Below are 18,181 nucleotides of genomic sequence, written 5' to 3'. Positions count from 1 at the left end.
CATAATTAGATTTTTCCGATTCGGCAACATCTAATTCCTCGTAAATTTCTCGGCCGTATTTTCCTATAACATGCATAAATAGGGCGCATTTCTCTGCATCCGGAACCGATGCCTTGTCTGAGGCAATCAAAAAATATTCAAACGACATCTTCCATTCTCGCCAATTGGTGGCCATATTGCCCTCTTGTTGTAAAGGCGCCGGCTGTTGAATAGCCGCGTACACATGTTTCGCACTCTCTGTTTTCTCAACCATTGTATTAATATTAACCGTCCTTTAATACCACATACAATTTACGCACTTTTATGCACAAAAACACACTTAAAACCACACCTGACACCATGTAGTATGGGACAAGATCCAAATTAAACAGCTGATGGCGTATGACTGCTTTATTCAATATCATGCATATCTTCAAGTACCCACATTATGTTTATAAGCATACCCACTACACGGACGTTTGTATTTTAGTTTTTATTTTATTTTGGGTAGTTCCATTTCACAACTTTGACGATAAACAGGAAAATCCACCTCACCCCGTAGTCCCTCGTATTTGGGGTGAGTTGGGTATTCATACAAAGGTGATTTTGGAAGATTGTTGGATCGATTTTTTTTTTTATAATGAGTATTACTATAGCTCCATTTTAAATTGGAATATATTATTTTTGTAGCGGAAGCTTTAAAATCCCATCTCACCCCCCTTTCATCCCTTCTCTCCCCATTCATAACCCACCTCTTCCCGCGACCCCTACTCACCCCATTTTACGGTACCCACAACACAAGCCTTATTGAGCTTACTGCGGGAATATTTAGGTCGGTCCGTGTCAAATTGTGCTATAATATTTATTATTTAATTTATTACTGCCTTGTCTTAGTGGAGAGGACTGCTAAAACTCGAGTCATTTCCAACATTCTTATCCGTACTTACCTATACCGACGTTGCTATACAAAAGTATACATAAAGTCACGTCTTGGATGTACCAACGGAGACTTGCAAGTAACTTGTACACCACATTGCAATAAGATAAGATGTACGCATGGTTGCAAGTGTGTCATTGTTTGTATTACCTACTGTTTTAAAACTACATTATCCTCGTGTTTTACCGTACCGTAAAAAAATTATACCCTCCCACGTTACCTATACTATGAATCACGACTTCTTTAGACATAGCCATAGACATAGACATCCTTTATTGGTAATGATAAATTACAGGTCACAACTTACATATTATTCAATTATTATACATACGACATTATTTACACACAACTTATTTGTTCATTACGGTCACATCACAATTTATAAAAATAATAGCTTGCAATTATTTATAACTAACTCATTATTTAATTGTTATAATTTAATAATTATTCAATTAAATATAAAATATAATTTAATAATTATTCATACGTACACACTATTGAATGTTATTTCTTTATGTTCAATAAATTCTTTATAACTGTAGAAACATTTTTCAATAAGCCATTTTTAGGGTTCCGTACCCAAAGGGTAAAAAACGGGACCCTATTACTAAGACTTCGCTGTCCGTCCGTCCGTCCGTCCGTCCGTCTGTCACCAGGCTGTATCTCACGAACCGTGATAGCTAGACAGTTGAAATTTTCACAAATGATGTATTTCTGTTGCCGCTATAACAACAAATACTAAAAACAGAATAAAATAAAGATTTAAGTGGGGCTCCCATACAACAAACGTGATTTTTGACCGAAGTTAAGCAACGTCGGGCGGGGTCAGTACTTGGATGGGTGACCGTTTTTTTGCTGGTTTTTTTTTCCTTGTTTTGCTCTATTTTTTGTTGATGGTGCGGAACCCTCTGTGCGCGAGTCCGACTCGCACTTGGCCGGTTTTTTTAAATTTATATTTAAAACTTGGATCGCTTACAGCCTCTGTTATGGATTTTGGCAACTTATTAATCTTATTATAGACTAAAGGTGCTGTAATATGGATAGACTTTGCTGTCTTTTTGAGTGTGTGAGGGAGTGTGTGAGGTGTTTAAAAGTAATAGGCAGTGTTCCTACTCGTAAATTTCCATAAGAACATTTTTGTAGCTTACTAAGTACCTTTTCTTTAGAAATGTTTACAACAACTATACAATAGTTATTTTTTTACAAAGAGGCAAAGTTGTTGTTTAATCCCTCGTACTAATAAGTATTGACACCCGAGCAAGGGAAAGATTTCAAAAAGGAACTATGAGCGCAGCGAGTGGTTCGAAAAATGGAGTCTTTAGGGGTTTCAAAGTACAAGGGTTAAACAAACTTTGTCACCCAGTGAAACACTACATTAATACGAGGAAAATACTAACTGTAAAACATAACAAATCAAATCAAAATTAATGTTATTAAATATTAAACATTCAAAATCATCACTTAAAAGTCTATTTCACCATCAGCCAACATGAAGACAAGTCAAAATTTGCATCAGATTAAGTACTGTGCCACTCTTGTGTTTTACTCAGTTTTTGAAGCTGGTGCCTTTACGAGCTGGTGTGGTGAAATAGTTATTTGCACAACAAGTGATCAAAGTTTGATATTTCTTCGAGTGCTTATTTTGAGTCCCGTATAAGCGAAAGATTCTATAATAGATTCACGTCGCTACGCTCGTGAATCTAATTTAGAATCTTGAGCGTAGTAAGGGACTCAAAAGCGCACGAGATGTAAATAACTTTGATCTCGTGTAGTACACAACATTTTTCACCTGAGCAGTGAGAACATACCTATTAGACAACTTGAAAAATGTAATCCTTCTTCATCACTTAATACCTGCACTCATGTTTTCTTAAGATATACAAACAATTAAGTTTAATTACCGCAATGGAACACAAAAACATAACGTAATAATAAATTCCAGTAAAATAATATAGAAATAACAAACATTAACTGACACTTCAATCGACAACTTTGTTTTTGTAAAAAAAATCTTTGTAAGATCCGGTCCGAATTGCGGATACGTACTATTTGTCAACTGTGGTAGAAATTCTTAAGAGTAAAATAATTAATTTTGCGTGATGATCTGTGTATTTTTTGAGTTCATTATTTTAATTGTACAATAAAATACCTAAAATATAGTATTTTATCAGTTTTTATCAAATCTTAAACTTTATTTTTATTAATTAATTATTAAGAATTCATACTCGTGGTTTGGAACGATGCGGTCTGAAGTTTTTCGGGGGTCTATTATAAACCGTGAATATACCGTTGAATGTCGTTTTAACTTTTTTTGTCTGTTTCTTTTTGCTAACAGTGTGAAAGGGACAGAGATAATAGAACCCAAGTATTTCGAACTTTTATTAGACCCCGCATGTTGAAATGCCATTTGACTATAAAGGTCACTTGAATGTCATTTTGTCTCACTCAGTGAGCAAAATGCGATTTTGCTCACTGTTTTTAAGAATCAAAGTACCCTTGTTCGAGCTGCTGAGGTGAAAAATAATTAATGTTGAATCTGCTTGAAAGTACCCAGCTATAAATATTGCTCATAGGTCTTTGGAATCTTAGACGACCTCGTATCTCGGTCAAAATAAAAAATGGTTCCCTCGAAATTAATTAATTACCTAACAGAAAATAAATTTAAGGTTATCTTCTTAGGTGACATCAGCTAGTTATTGATCGCGATGTTTTATAAAACCCAATCCAACAAATGAATGTACAGTCGGAGATGGAACGAATTAGCTGTTGATAGTGCCTTCGATGGCGTGGCGTGACTGTAATGACAAGAGCCTAGCTTAACATGCCTGCCTCAAGCAACCTAAAACTAAAACATACCTTCTACACAACACCCTATGGTTCAAAACACCATAACTGCTCAATCAGTTTAAAACAACGTAAATTAATCATTCTTCTCGTAAGATTAGAGTTGAATACAGATTGAGGGCCGATCTTAGCTTGTACTGTACTTATTTCATGGCTTACCTATCATAACAATTTGGTTTCAAATAATAGTGCCGCAAGTTCATTAGTGTATTGAGAATGGAGTGTCATTCCAACTGCATTCCAAGTATGTCGGATTATGAGACGAACCAGTTATGATTATGCATAGTACTCACGGACCGAAGTCATTGTTACACTGGTTCACCTGATTTTCGACTCGAATAAGCAATGAGAATACAAATTTTAGTTAAGCAATTGCGTGATTTTGCGAAGAAAAAAGATTTTAATTTTTTATCAAAGATGGACATTGTACCTAGTAGTTGGCCGTGAGCTAGAAGCAAATGATTATGATTTAACTATTCATAAACAACTAAAGACTTTGAGTAATGAGACATCAAATTGTGAGGGTAACCTCCTCTGTAATATGTAAGATCACAAAAGAATGTAACAAACACTTTAGCCAAACGCGAGATAATCGCGATCAAACATACATACATACATACGGGTCAAACTGAGAACCTCCTTTTTTTTGAAGGCGGATAATTAAGAGGACGCGTGGCCATTTCTTCATATAAACGTGATAAGTATTAACTACGGTTTTCCTTCAGGAATACAATTCATTATTATGAAAAGTAAAAAATATTTATTAGGTATACCTAGATCAAAATTATTATGAGTGTCTATTTCTAAATAAAAATGTGAAGTTCAGACAGAAAAATTGTTAAGTTTTAACTATGTATAAATATATTTAATTTTAAAACGAACGCGTTTCTGACGGGATTTAATTAAGTAAGAAATTTCTGGACTACGGGAAGTATGAAACTATACTTAGTGGGCACTTTTAAGGCTTCGTCACATCACACAGGCGCGTTTTCCGGGCGGGGCGTGAGCGTTTTATATGTAAAAGCGGCGCGTCCCGCTCACTCCCCGTGTGACGGAACCTTTATAGAGCTATCAGTGTATCAGTTACAGCTTACAGCGCTTGAGCGGCAGTTTCCCTCTCTTGTTTTGTCTAGATTAGGCGCCATACAAAACTGACAAACATCGTCTTACGTAATAAATGAATGGCGCCTTACGTAAATAATTAGGGAATATGAAATATTTAAAGTGCGGTAGTTAGTCACTGTCATCTTTCTGCTCGCTTTAGAAGTCCGATATCTATTTCAAACCCAAAGGTGTCAAAATAGTAGTACTTAATTGTAAATGAACTAACCTCTGTTGTGGCTCTGTGAGTGCGAACCGATACAGCAGGTTGATAGTGTAATACAAATTTTAGTTAAGCAATTGCGTGATTTTGCGAAGAAAAAAGATTTTAATTTTTTATCAAAGATGGACATTGTACCTAGTAGTTGGCCGTGAGCTAGAAGCAAATGATTATGATTTAACTATTCATAAACAACTAAAGACTTTGAGTAATGAGACATCAAATTGTGAGGGTAACCTCCTCTGTAATATGTAAGATCACAAAAGAATGTAACAAACACTTTAGCCAAACGCGAGATAATCGCGATCAAACATACATACATACATACGGGTCAAACTGAGAACCTCCTTTTTTTTGAAGGCGGATAATTAAGAGGACGCGTGGCCATTTCTTCATATAAACGTGATAAGTATTAACTACGGTTTTCCTTCAGGAATACAATTCATTATTATGAAAAGTAAAAAATATTTATTAGGTATACCTAGATCAAAATTATTATGAGTGTCTATTTCTAAATAAAAATGTGAAGTTCAGACAGAAAAATTGTTAAGTTTTAACTATGTATAAATATATTTAATTTTAAAACGAACGCGTTTCTGACGGGATTTAATTAAGTAAGAAATTTCTGGACTACGGGAAGTATGAAACTATACTTAGTGGGCACTTTTAAGGCTTCGTCACATCACACAGGCGCGTTTTCCGGGCGGGGCGTGAGCGTTTTATATGTAAAAGCGGCGCGTCCCGCTCACTCCCCGTGTGACGGAACCTTTATAGAGCTATCAGTGTATCAGTTACAGCTTACAGCGCTTGAGCGGCAGTTTCCCTCTCTTGTTTTGTCTAGATTAGGCGCCATACAAAACTGACAAACATCGTCTTACGTAATAAATGAATGGCGCCTTACGTAAATAATTAGGGAATATGAAATATTTAAAGTGCGGTAGTTAGTCACTGTCATCTTTCTGCTCGCTTTAGAAGTCCGATATCTATTTCAAACCCAAAGGTGTCAAAATAGTAGTACATTTTGAAAATACAATTGTAAATGAACTAACCTCTGTTGTGGCTCTGTGAGTGCGAACCGATACAGCAGGTTGATAGTGTAATACAGAGTGAGGTACGCCAGTAGTTCTCTCCAGACGAGCTTGTAAACGCTGCCGCGCCATCTGGAAACAATTTGGAATCGTTAACATCGCAATGTGGATTAAGTAACTGGGTTAATTATTTGCCAATTGACTGCATCCATTTCGTGGACACATTTTTGATAATTTGTCTTTAAGTTGATATAGTGTTTTTGGAAGTTCTATGCTTCTACAGAAATATTTTTCACAGTACTACCCTTTCTACAAGAATGTGTGTCTCTGAAAATGCGCTTATTATAACCCAGCTAGGAAAAGAACGGCTTTTAGTGACGGCGATCATATTCACATTTACGTCGTATGCTTGAGTGAGTATTTTGAAAAAAACCCGGCTAAGTGCGAGTCGGACTCCCGTACTAAGGGTTCCGTACCATTACGCAAAAAACGGCAAACAATCACTTTTGTTGTATGCATGGGCACTTATATATTTATTTTGTTCTGTTTTTAGTATTTCTTGTTATAGCGGCAACAGAAATAGGTACATCATCTGTGAAAATTTCAACTGCCTAGCTATCACGGTTCATGAGATTAATACTATCCCAGAAAAGCATTCGTTTGTATGAGAGAGCTTGATCTCACACGTAATCACCCCGGATCCATAACACATTTATAAAATTACATATTGTGCTTATATCACACATGTTGTACAAAAACCACGGGCACCGACGTGTGACGGGCGGACGTTACAACGGGTTCCATCAAAAGTAAAAACGTACGTTTTAATTGGAAGACGAATGCATAATTGTTAATTTTAGAGAATTTATTAAGGATACTCACAAATTTTGTTATTGTTTTGGTTGTGGCTTGAAAATCTGTTTTTGAAGGTTATAATATAATTTTATGACGCATGACAAGTTCTATTATATTCTGTAATGTATTCTCGCGTACCTAATGATGCCGTGTTAAATAAACATCAAGTTAATATTAATATATTATAATCTCTAGGTCTATAACATAGTTTTTAGGTCGTTTGTCCCCATTGTCTTGCCGACAGATTTGACGATGAAACTATACCTATATCTATTGAAGCGAAAATACCCGCCTTAAGGTGGATGTGTAGGGATGTCCTGCCGACTAGCCACCAAAAGATGGCTTGATTGTGCACAAATTGCGGATTATCACTATTTGTTTCAAAACCGAAACAATTTTCTAAGATGTGTTAATATTGGCGCAAACAATAAAAAATATTACAGTCTAAATCGAAATATATTCCACTCAACAGTAGACACTGTCATCAAAATCTGACAAAACTGCAATTTATTGCAATTTCTTGCATTCACGCACACTACCATATCTACGGCCAATCCCCTGGTGTCAGTCTTGTGACCATTACGCCAAAATAGACTAGAGGTCGCTAGTACAGAAGATGGTTTTTCTTATTACTATCAGAAGCTAACTAGGGACAAATATGTAAACTAGATGGCGCGGTGTAGTAGATGTTTTTTTAGCAAAATTAGTTTATGATAAAGGCGCATCCAGACGAACTGAATTTAGCGCCAGAACAAGCGGATTGTCTATGGTCACGGACGGTGTCATATTCCATAAGGCCGTAGACAGACCTACTTGCATCAAATGTAACGCAAATAGCATGCAATTATCGGTGAGGTTTATAGGGGTCCATACAATAAATTCGTGATCGTATGCTAACCTAAACCTTTACTTTTTTTTTATGTGATAGTCAGCAAACGAGCATCTAAGCAAAGCAGCAAAGATCTAAGCATATATTATACCTACAGACAGACAGACAGACAGACAGCGGGAAGCGACTTTGTTTTATTTGATATTGACAGTGTAATACATACGAATTGGTGCCATAATATGTATAATGGTGTTGTAATGTAACTCAGCTTGAACTTGACGCCGTTTTTTTTCCAACGGACCACCGATGTTTTTTATACTCTCCTTTTTCAGTTTTCCCCATAACAACATTCGGGGTATGAACCAAAGCTTATCACAAGTTGAACTACGAAGTCCGAAGGACTCGTGATATTCTCACAATTGTGTGCGAAAACAAATCGCCTGATATATGAAGGCAACAATACCTCATCTATCTCTAAGCTTTTGATGTTCACAGCTTGTGACATTTTATGACTTGCCTAAAAAGTAAGATGAGTTTTAGGCAGGTTTAGGCGTCCGTATAAGTAAATCCAGCGAGTAAATCACAACCACTACAACTTTTCCGTACAATAGTCTAATTTACGGTGAACGGTAAATAAATCGAGCGGTAGTTTGAAAAAACAAATGTAGAAACACGCACGAGTTATCTATGGCATAAGTACCCTTCACACTCTCGCGGGCTTAATAAAATTATAATGCATTATAAATAAATGTTATAAACTTATAATCTTGGTAAATCAATGATAATGTATTATAAATAATAATTTTAATTTGAAATCATTGTAAAATTATTACCTACCAATCCAAGTTTTGAACTGGCCTAACTGATTAACGAAGATTCCTGTGAATTAGATACCCTTACGTTATTACCACCTATCGAGCGAATTACACACTACTTAGTTAGGTCACCTGTGTTAAAGCGACATCTTTGTTTGGTATGATTAAACTTAACCTCGCCATCTTGTTTTACATGGATAGTGTAAAGATCACTCACACAAACAAGAGTTAGAGCAAAATCTTCTCACTTTTCAAATGGAATTTTCAATAATATTATTGAATAACTGTGCATTATTTGTAATTTCGCGCAGACAAATGAATATGTTCTACCTAAACATCAAGGTTTAAAGTGCAGAAAATCTACGTATTACGAGAAAATATGTCAATAAAATTGTATGAACTTCACCCAAGGAGAACCACCTTAAAAACCCTGGAATCGATGATTGCTAATGTTCTACACTGTACTTATCTTACACCTATTTTGTTTTTAGGGTTCCGTAGCCAAATGGCAAAAAACGGAACCCTTATAGATTCGTCATGTCTGTCTGTCTGTCCGTCTGTCCGTCTGTCTGTCCGTCCGTATGTCACAGCCACTTTTCTCCGAAACTATAAGAACTATACTGTTGAAACTTGGTAAGTAGATGTATTCTGTGAACCGCATTAAGATTTTCACACAAAAATAGAAAAAAAACAATATTTTTTTGGGGTTCCCCATATTTCGAACAGAAACTCAAAAATTTTTTTTATCAAACCCATACGTGTGGGGTATCTATGGATAGGTCTTCAAAAATGATATTGAGGTTTCTAATATCATTTTTTTCTAAACTGAATAGTTTGCGCGAGAGACACTTCCAAAATGGTAAAATGTGTCCCCCCCCCCCCTGTAACTTCTAAAATAAGAGAATGATAAAACTAAAAAAAATATACGATGTACATTACCATGTAAACTTCCACCGAAAATTGGTTTGAACGAGATCTAGTAAATAGTTTTTTTATACGTCATAAATCGCCTAAATACGGAACCCTTCATGGGCGAGTCCGACTCGCACTTGGCCGCTTTTTATTGACAGATGGTTTTAAATCATCCATTTAGTTTTCTGCCTCAGAATAAAGTTCAAACAGGAAATTAACTTTATGAATTTTATGATTACTTATAAAAGTTATAATAAAAATAAAATATTATTATTGTTTATCATAACATCTATCAATCATACGAGTAAATGTTTTGGTTACCAAGGCATTTTCGCTCCACTAAATATTTCCTAACTGATAATCATATGAAGTGTGTAAATTCATATTAATAAATATGTAAGACGAAAAGGTATGTATTTTTAAACCGTATCTAAGTTATGAACAATCTCACATCTAAAAGCACTACATTAGTCGCAGCTAGGTTTACCAGATACAAATTTAGACTTTCATGACAAAATTCCTGATTTAGGAATATTTTTCCTGACATTCATCACGACGGTTTTTGGGAAATGGGCGTATCTTGGACATCTGTAAGTAATTGTGACTGGTATGCTTGTGGTTAGATGCCAGTGCCACTCACTCGCTGTCTTATTTGGCGCCAGTTTTGGGGATCGACCATTACCATTACGTCCATTACACACCCCAGGCAAAAAGTGTGGAAACAAGCTTAGGTAGGTAATAGGTATATGACAATAAAAAACTTAGATTTACATGCTATGGATTTTATGTTATTATTTATTTTAACTTAAACAACAAATAAATAAATTTGCACAATAAATAAATAAGTAAGTACAAATGGCGGACTTAATGCCTTAAGACATTCTGTACCAGTCAACCACCAATAGGCAATAAGTGACGATAACTGATTCACAATTAGAAAACAAAATAGTACTTAGGTATAAATTATGATGATACATAGAACATTATAAAAGTAAATAATATATACTTAACTTAAATTCTGGTTACTATAATTGCCAGTTCAATATTTTGTAAGGCACATAGAAAGGGCGATGTGTAACTTTTTGCTAACTATTTTGCAATATGCGTTGTTGGCATATTTTTGACTTGGGATGTACTTACTTATTTCATCTTTCGTTGCCCGAAACAAGTTGCATAAGTATTAAGTACCAACCAATAGGACCTAAATCACCTTCGTCACAGGGCGGGCACGCCATACATCAAAAATGATTTGCGTTTATATGTGAGCGCGGCACGTCTGTACACTCGTCATTGTGTATGTGTGCGTAAGTCGCTCTACTGAGAGCATGCCAGAATTAGTACGTCAGATTCATGTCGCGGCCAGTCGCGGGGCGAGGTAATCCGAGTCGGGGCGGGGCGGTGCGTGGCCGTTCTGTATGATAATACTATTACTTATTCTGTGCCTTCGTGATGTTTCTTGAGAACAGTTTTTATAGGTTTAAGCAATTAATGCAATTCACTATTTTTATATTCTTATAATAAGTGGGGTAAATTAACCTTGTCGATTCTTTCGCTTTATCGGTAAGAATATCTAGCCATAATTAAAATGGTTAGATCATTCAATGATTTTAATTATCTTTAACGTAGGAAGGTTACATTCAGAGATTGATTGATTGTATTAAATTAGATGTGTAATTTGTAAAGTCTGTGTAAAATTCGTGCTTAGAAGTATCACAAGACATAGGTTTATGAGTTTTATGACGATGTAGACTTGTAGAGCGTCATCTTCTTCAGCTGTCTGATTTGGTGCACGATTTTTATTTGGAAAATGTATTTGGCTGCCGTGTTATAAACATTTTATTGTAGGTATGCTAAAGTTGTCTTTCCTGTAGACATTACAACGTTAAGAAAATCAAATCAGAAAATGAAATGTTATGAAGCACCCTTATGGGCAATATACCTATATTTTTACCCGGTTCGTAGACTTTCATTGTAATGTCTACAGAAGAGACATTTTTCGAAATGTTTTTGATCCTGCAGCTGTACTGTATCCCGAGTCTATAAAATTAAAAAATTAAATTAAAATTTCTTTATTTAAGACAACAATGGTCCATACATTTGTTAGTTATAGCTTATGATGCCAGTCTAGTCTAAAACATCCGGATTAAAAAAAACGGCCAAGTGCGAGTCGGACTCGCGTTCCAAGGGTTCCGTACATTAAGTCTGACTTACGCTTGACGCACATTTAGGCACTAATAGGGTTTCCTGTCATCTATAGATAAAGAACTATTTTGTGTTTTATTTCAAAATTGTAGACCCAGAAGTTTCGGAGATAAAGGAATGGTCGGACAGACAGACAGACGCACGAGTAATCCTATAAGGGTTCCGTATTTTCCTTCTGAAGTACGGAACCCTAAAATAAAGAATAAACTAGGACTCAATCCCAACGGCTATACCTAAGTGGCAAAAACTAGCTCTCGCCCTGTATGGACGTGGTAAGTATTTTCCCGTGACCATGATCAGGCATGCAAAGGCTAATCGTCGCACATGAGCCCACATTGCGATACGCTTCCTACAGTCGGAATACGAAATTAGAAGCCGTCAAAATTTGTACACGCGACCTTACACGAGCCTTGTGAGGACGTTCGCTAATTACTGATTTCGGTCGACCTCCGGGGTGAGCACTAAGCACAGGGTTGTCTAATATGTACTTCTTAGACAGAAATGTAGCTTCACTATACATATAATATAGTATAAACTGTATAAAACAAAGTCGCTTCCCGCTCTGTCTGTCCCTATGTATGCTTAGATCTTTAGTAGAATTATAAAGCAACGGGGACAAGTTTACGTACATCGACTTACCCGAGACGAGACAGCTTGCTTGACAGTCCAAAACTTAGCAAAGCTTGCATGTGGCTTTAGGAATACCTATGTGAAAACGAGATACACCCTCGCATGCCTAAAAGACAAAGTTAGGCAAGGCACCAAGTGATTTTGGGACTTTGAGTCTTTCTTTTTTGTTCACTTTCTCATTTTTTATAGTTAGAAACCTTCATACTGCGTCTAACTAAGTTACATGATTAGTGATTACTATGATTAGATGCGTAATCGTGTGATTAACATACTTAAACTAATGTGTTGTTAATTCTTCTGGTATAGGTTTGATGTGTATGAGCAGTCTGTCTGTAGTAAAGCTCCTATTCTAAAGGTTTCATGGCCGATTTTGGTAGAAATCTTTTCTGAAAAAAACGACGACAAGAAATCTCTTATTCTACTTATTAAAACTCGTAATTTATACGAATATTGACCTAAAAACCCCTGCAATAGCATCGGTTTGCTGTACCAAAACCTGCAGGGTAACGTTACACAACTCAAATTAAAGATATCTATGTTTTAGTTGTTTCTTCCCATTGAGATAATTTAAAGTGATTTAAATAAAGTTTGTATGATTTGATGTTGTTTAGACTCAACCCTTGGAATATCGTGTAAATAAGTAGGTAGGTACCTATTTCCGAATGAATATTACCTGGCATTTGTGCTTAATTTGTAAAACTTTTCCTAACTACATTTTTTATGATATAGGTAGGAGGCAAATCAGCCGACGAATCGCTTGATGGTAAGCGATTACCGTCGCCCATGGACACCTACAACACCAGAGGGATTGTATTTGCGTTGCCGGCCTACGCTCTTTTCTTGCGTTATTTTCTCACACCTGCAGTCTTCTTGTTTCAACCCATTTAACTAGTTAAGATTCAAATCGACAGTTTTATCTTTCACTAGGTACCTAGTGTAGGTATGTACTGGAATCCTCTGAAAATTTATCTTATACTGTACAAATGAGACTTGAGAGTTAATATTTGATCAGTTAACACATGTTTTCTCCGTATCCTTGCAACGCAGAGAATGAATAGGCACATTGGTAGGTCAGTTTTATACCTAGTTCCTGTTTCATGTGAACGGAAATGAGATACAAATCTAAGGATCAATCTGTGCATATTATGTTATCACAGTCCGCAAGTCAGGTAGGTACTACTCGTATATTACCTACCTTAAGTAGGTAGGTAATATATTATTATAATTCGGTGTCGGAAAACCTTTTAAAACTCCATGAAACTGAAATTGAGGTCACGTATTATTGACTGACGTGGCGTGCGTTCCTGTTATGTGGTACACATATTTATTGCCATTCAATTTATTTTCATTGTTACTTTCTTCTGTTACCGTTTCACATTAGAAACGGCAGAACACATTAAGTAAGCGACCAGTCGTTTACAGATAACGGTCGCGACCAAAAATGCACGTGCTAATACTCGGATAAATATTTGTTTACTTTACTGCTGCTTTACCTTTAATACGAACAACTGGAATCACACTGATGGCCATAGCGCAAGGGTGTCAGATAGCACGTTGTGCACATAACGGCGCGTAAGTTGTATGTTATTGAATTTATGATATACTACCTAAGTACCTAGGCAGCCGTCGACGCTACTGGACTGGACTTAAGGCATGCACCGTGATTTAATAACATTACTCATTGGCGTGTTGCAGTTGATTAATAGTTATTTGTACAACAAGAGATCAAAGTTTGATATTTCTTCGAGTGCTTATTTTGAGTCCCGTGCAAGAGAGAGGTGAAAATTTAATTGTTGGTATATGTTAAGAAACATGAGTGAATAGAGGTAAGTGATGAAGAAGGAATACATTTTTCGGGATCTCTAATATGTTCTCACTGCTGAGGTGAAAAGTTTTGTGAACTACACGAGATCAAAGTTATTTACATCTCGTGCGCTTTTGAGTCCCTTACTACGCTCAAGATTCTAAATTATTTTCACTCGCTACGCTCGTGAATCTAGTATAGAATCTTTCGCTTGCACGGGACTCAAAATAAGCACTCGAAGAAATATCAAACTTTGATCTCTTGTTGTACAAATAACTATTAACAGCGTAGGTAAGACGAGTCACATGTAGTGTAGGTACCTAACGTATGATTTGTGTCAAGCGAAATTAGCGTCCTATAACTACTGTCGCAAGATGATGCCCGTTACTGAGAACTATCGAATAAAGTTTAATCGATCGTTGTGTGCGTCAGAGATACTTTCGCCACTTTTCGTTGTCAGGGCCGAGCCCGTCTGTCACTGTCGCGCGGCTTCGCCCCAGCTACCAAATACATTCATCAACGATCAAGGCCGATGAAGACCTGTTGCGACCGTCTCGACTTTTGATCGCGACCAAGTAACCTGAGCACCTTGGTGTTGTTGTGTGTACAATTAAACACGAATGTCGCATCGCGTTCGCGACACAATAGCGCGGCTGTGGGTCGGGGAGGTGCTATTGTCACGGTTTAACATGTAGCCACGGACGATCGGCGGAGTTTCGTCACGAGCAGTTCGTGGACTGGCTCCGCCGGCTCGAACAGCTGTTTCGCAGGGCTCGGCTCGCGCGCCTCAGCTGGCTCGCTCGCTCCGCCCGCTCCCAACCGCTCCGTATAGCTACACTAAGTTACTACTCACTTGCAAAGGATCCTCCAGAAACATCCGAAACTGCTGCCGTTTGGTACCTCACCGGCATATGATACAGTCATGTCGTATTTAACTCAACAACACTATATTAATATTTATTTATACACAACACACACGTTTTGTTGGCGCGAGCTTGAATCGAAACACACACAGAAAATTAAATACGTTTTAGAAAGTAATAAAAAAAGTTTGTTGACTTTAGTTACTAGGGAAGACGAAGGGAAGTTATCAGCTAGAGAGTGCGGCGCGCGGTTGTTTTGTCACATTCTGGTAATGTGTTGTGTACTCGACCTTCCCCGAATTGTTGGAACGCATGAAGGAAGCGCGTGCGACACCACCGCTCGCGGAGCAGTGACAACTGTGACTGATGTTGATGTATACTGGTTGGTGTACTTGCTCGCGGCCGCTCATGCGTGTAACGAGCTCGCTGCGCGGCGCGGGCGCCGCCGCGCTCGCACGTTCCTTCCACGTGCCCGTGCTTCTCGCTAGATGGCGCCCCCCTAAAGCCAGCCGCCTTAGCTGTATGTTCATATGCTGTGTGCATTGTATGCACCAATTGACTGCATTGTATGCAGGGTTGCCAGATCGAAAGGCGCTATTATCGGGAAAAAATATACATTTTTCGGGATTTTGAGACTTAAGTCGGGAAAAAAAACATTCCAATTAAAGTAATTGTATTAAAAACAACGATATTTTACGTTATTGGCACTACGTCAGCTGCTCTGCCCATAGACGTTTTTATAACGCTGACGCGCTCGACACGGGTCGCTCGCTCGCTCGACGACAGTTTGGAACTTGAAATTATTGTTTTATAACGAGAAGCTGTTTTTCGGGACAAATTCCACTTTGTCGGGAATCGGAAACACATGCTAAAAATCGGGAGAATCCCGTCAAATCCCGACCATCTGGCAACCCTAATTGTATGCACCAACGGGTGACGCGCGGATCGGCGGCATGGGAATGATTACACTCATGACGAGGTCAGCGAAACCTATTGTTTAACGCGTCATTATTTCTTCTGGAATCTCATTAAAGGAGGAGCTTTTATGGCATCGGTATGAATCATGCTAGTACCTAGAGCTGATCACATGTTGTTGTCTGGTATAGGTACTTAGATATTATCGTATAATAATAGTAGATACGTATGTAATATTTAGTACTTACCTACTTAATATGTAGGTAGGTAGGTAGGTACCTAATATTTACCATTAGTCTTGAATCCCTTTCCTTTGTCCTTCCTACTTTAACCACAATAGTACATTACTGCAGACGCCGGGAAAGAAGGGCTTGCCGGGTGAGTAGGTATAGCCGGCCGACCGTAGGGAGGCCGGATAGTGATACGAAGCCGGCAAGACCTTTTCACGGCTAGGCATGTATAGTGCTTTTCTCAAACATGCAATGAAATAAAAAATACACCACTAAAAAAACAAATTTATAATCTTTATAATAAAAATCCAACTTCACAACAAAAGTTTTTTAATTTTCCTTCCGATCCCGCCATAATTGTTTTTTTTTTACGGAAGTCGTCCGTATTTCGCGTGTGTATTGTTCGAATAGACCTTTTTAGGGCCATTATACACAATCTGATAATAAGAATCTCAATTTCTATAAATAAAATAAATGCAGAGGATTTTAAATATTGTCTATGGTCTCTGGTGACTTACGTATAGACAAAATTTTAAATTTATTCATCAACACATTGAATCATACAGATTCGTATTTTTAATATCAGTACGTTCGTGTATAACAGGCGTTAACACGGATATTTTGGTCCGATAACCATTCATTCACAAAAAAAAATATATATAATTCGGCTGTTTAGCCTGTTCATGGACACAGACCCCATGTTTACATTAGAATTAAAAAAAAAATACTTCCCGGCCTAGGCCTTCAATTTCGTATGAAATTCCTTTACAGTTCTCTGGAGTTGCTCCGCCCTAAACGTGATACTTCGAAGCCTGATATAACGCCCGGAGCGACGACATTTCATTGCATGTTTGAGAAAAGATATTTCGATGTTTTAATTTAATAACACTTACTACTGTAATTACCTATACTCATCCTTTTCTTTTGGGTGCTAGAAGTCTGGCTACTGAAATATTACACAAATGTTTGGCGGGAAATTCAAAAAATCTTGGTCACACTTTGTGTAGTATAGGAATTATAGTTTTGGTACTAGAAAATATTTATGATTTTCTGTGCACACGTAAGGTACCTAAAGTCTATTTTTTTATTCCGTAGACTGAAATGACAGTTAATTGTATGAACATGAAATGTCATTTCATACTATTAACTGTCATTTCAGTCTACCGAATAAAAAAATAGACTTTAGAAGGATATAGGTAAGTTAAATATACGTTGACGTGCACTCAAAGTCAACTCACATAATTTCTACCACTATGTAAAGTACAGTCAACGGTAAACACATATGTTTACACTTTCTCCTTTCTCACCATATACCATTGTAACAAGGCTAAAAATGAAATGTAGTGTAAATAAGGTCTAGTTCGATAATACCGTAATATTAATCCATCACCAAAAAAATTACATAAGTAGGTACTATGCCAAATGCTCATAAAAGTCTATTTTTTTATTCGGTAGACTGAAATGACAGTTCATAGTATGAACATAAAATGTCATTTCATACTATGAACTGTCATTTCAGTCTACCGAATAAAAAAATTGACTTTAGAGCACCAACCTCCTAATTTGTTTAGGACTTGTAAACATTGCAATTTTTCGTTATACAACGCTACACGTCGACTTCGCACATTGTCGTAATTATTTACGAGCTTAAATAATAGTTTGCGGACCTCACTCAATATAGACATTATTAATATTATTTAAAATAAACCCCTTATAAACTGCAAACAATTTGAATTAATGACATAAATTCAACATAAATTGACAATTGACTTTTAGCTTTTATTTTAATTATAGACAATTGGTGATACAACGACGAAATATCTGTCAACAATTTTTGGCTAGAAGCCAGACTTCTAGTACCTACTAGTGTAAGACAAATATAGTATGATTCTGGATGAGTATTTTTTTTTGTTCTTATTTACTGACAATTTGGTTTGACCAACTATATTTCTTTTACCAGTCTGTCTGTCTATCAAACCATGACTGAGTCATTAGTGATGACATTTCCATTATTTAC

General features: G+C 36.8%; 1 protein-coding gene across 1 annotated transcript in view; it reads right to left on the bottom strand.

The window, feature by feature from the left end:
* Positions 1–15,415, bottom strand: part of LOC134661730 (bestrophin-4) — a 68,299-nt gene extending 52,884 nt beyond the window's left edge. The window contains exons 1-2 of the mRNA XM_063517909.1: positions 15,010–15,415; positions 6,131–6,241 (exon numbers count right to left, since the gene is read on the bottom strand). Coding sequence (XP_063373979.1) covers positions 6,131–6,241; positions 15,010–15,080 — 182 coding nt within the window. The 5' untranslated portion in view covers positions 15,081–15,415. The remainder of the gene's footprint in view (positions 1–6,130; positions 6,242–15,009) is intronic.
* Between the last annotated feature and the right edge of the window lie 2,766 nt (positions 15,416–18,181).

This window comes from Cydia amplana, chromosome Z (genome assembly GCF_948474715.1).
Source record: "Cydia amplana chromosome Z, ilCydAmpl1.1, whole genome shotgun sequence".
Taxonomy (NCBI): Eukaryota; Metazoa; Arthropoda; class Insecta; order Lepidoptera; family Tortricidae; genus Cydia; species Cydia amplana.
Note: the sequence above shows the minus strand (reverse complement) of the source record. Positions and strands in the feature narration are given on the sequence as shown.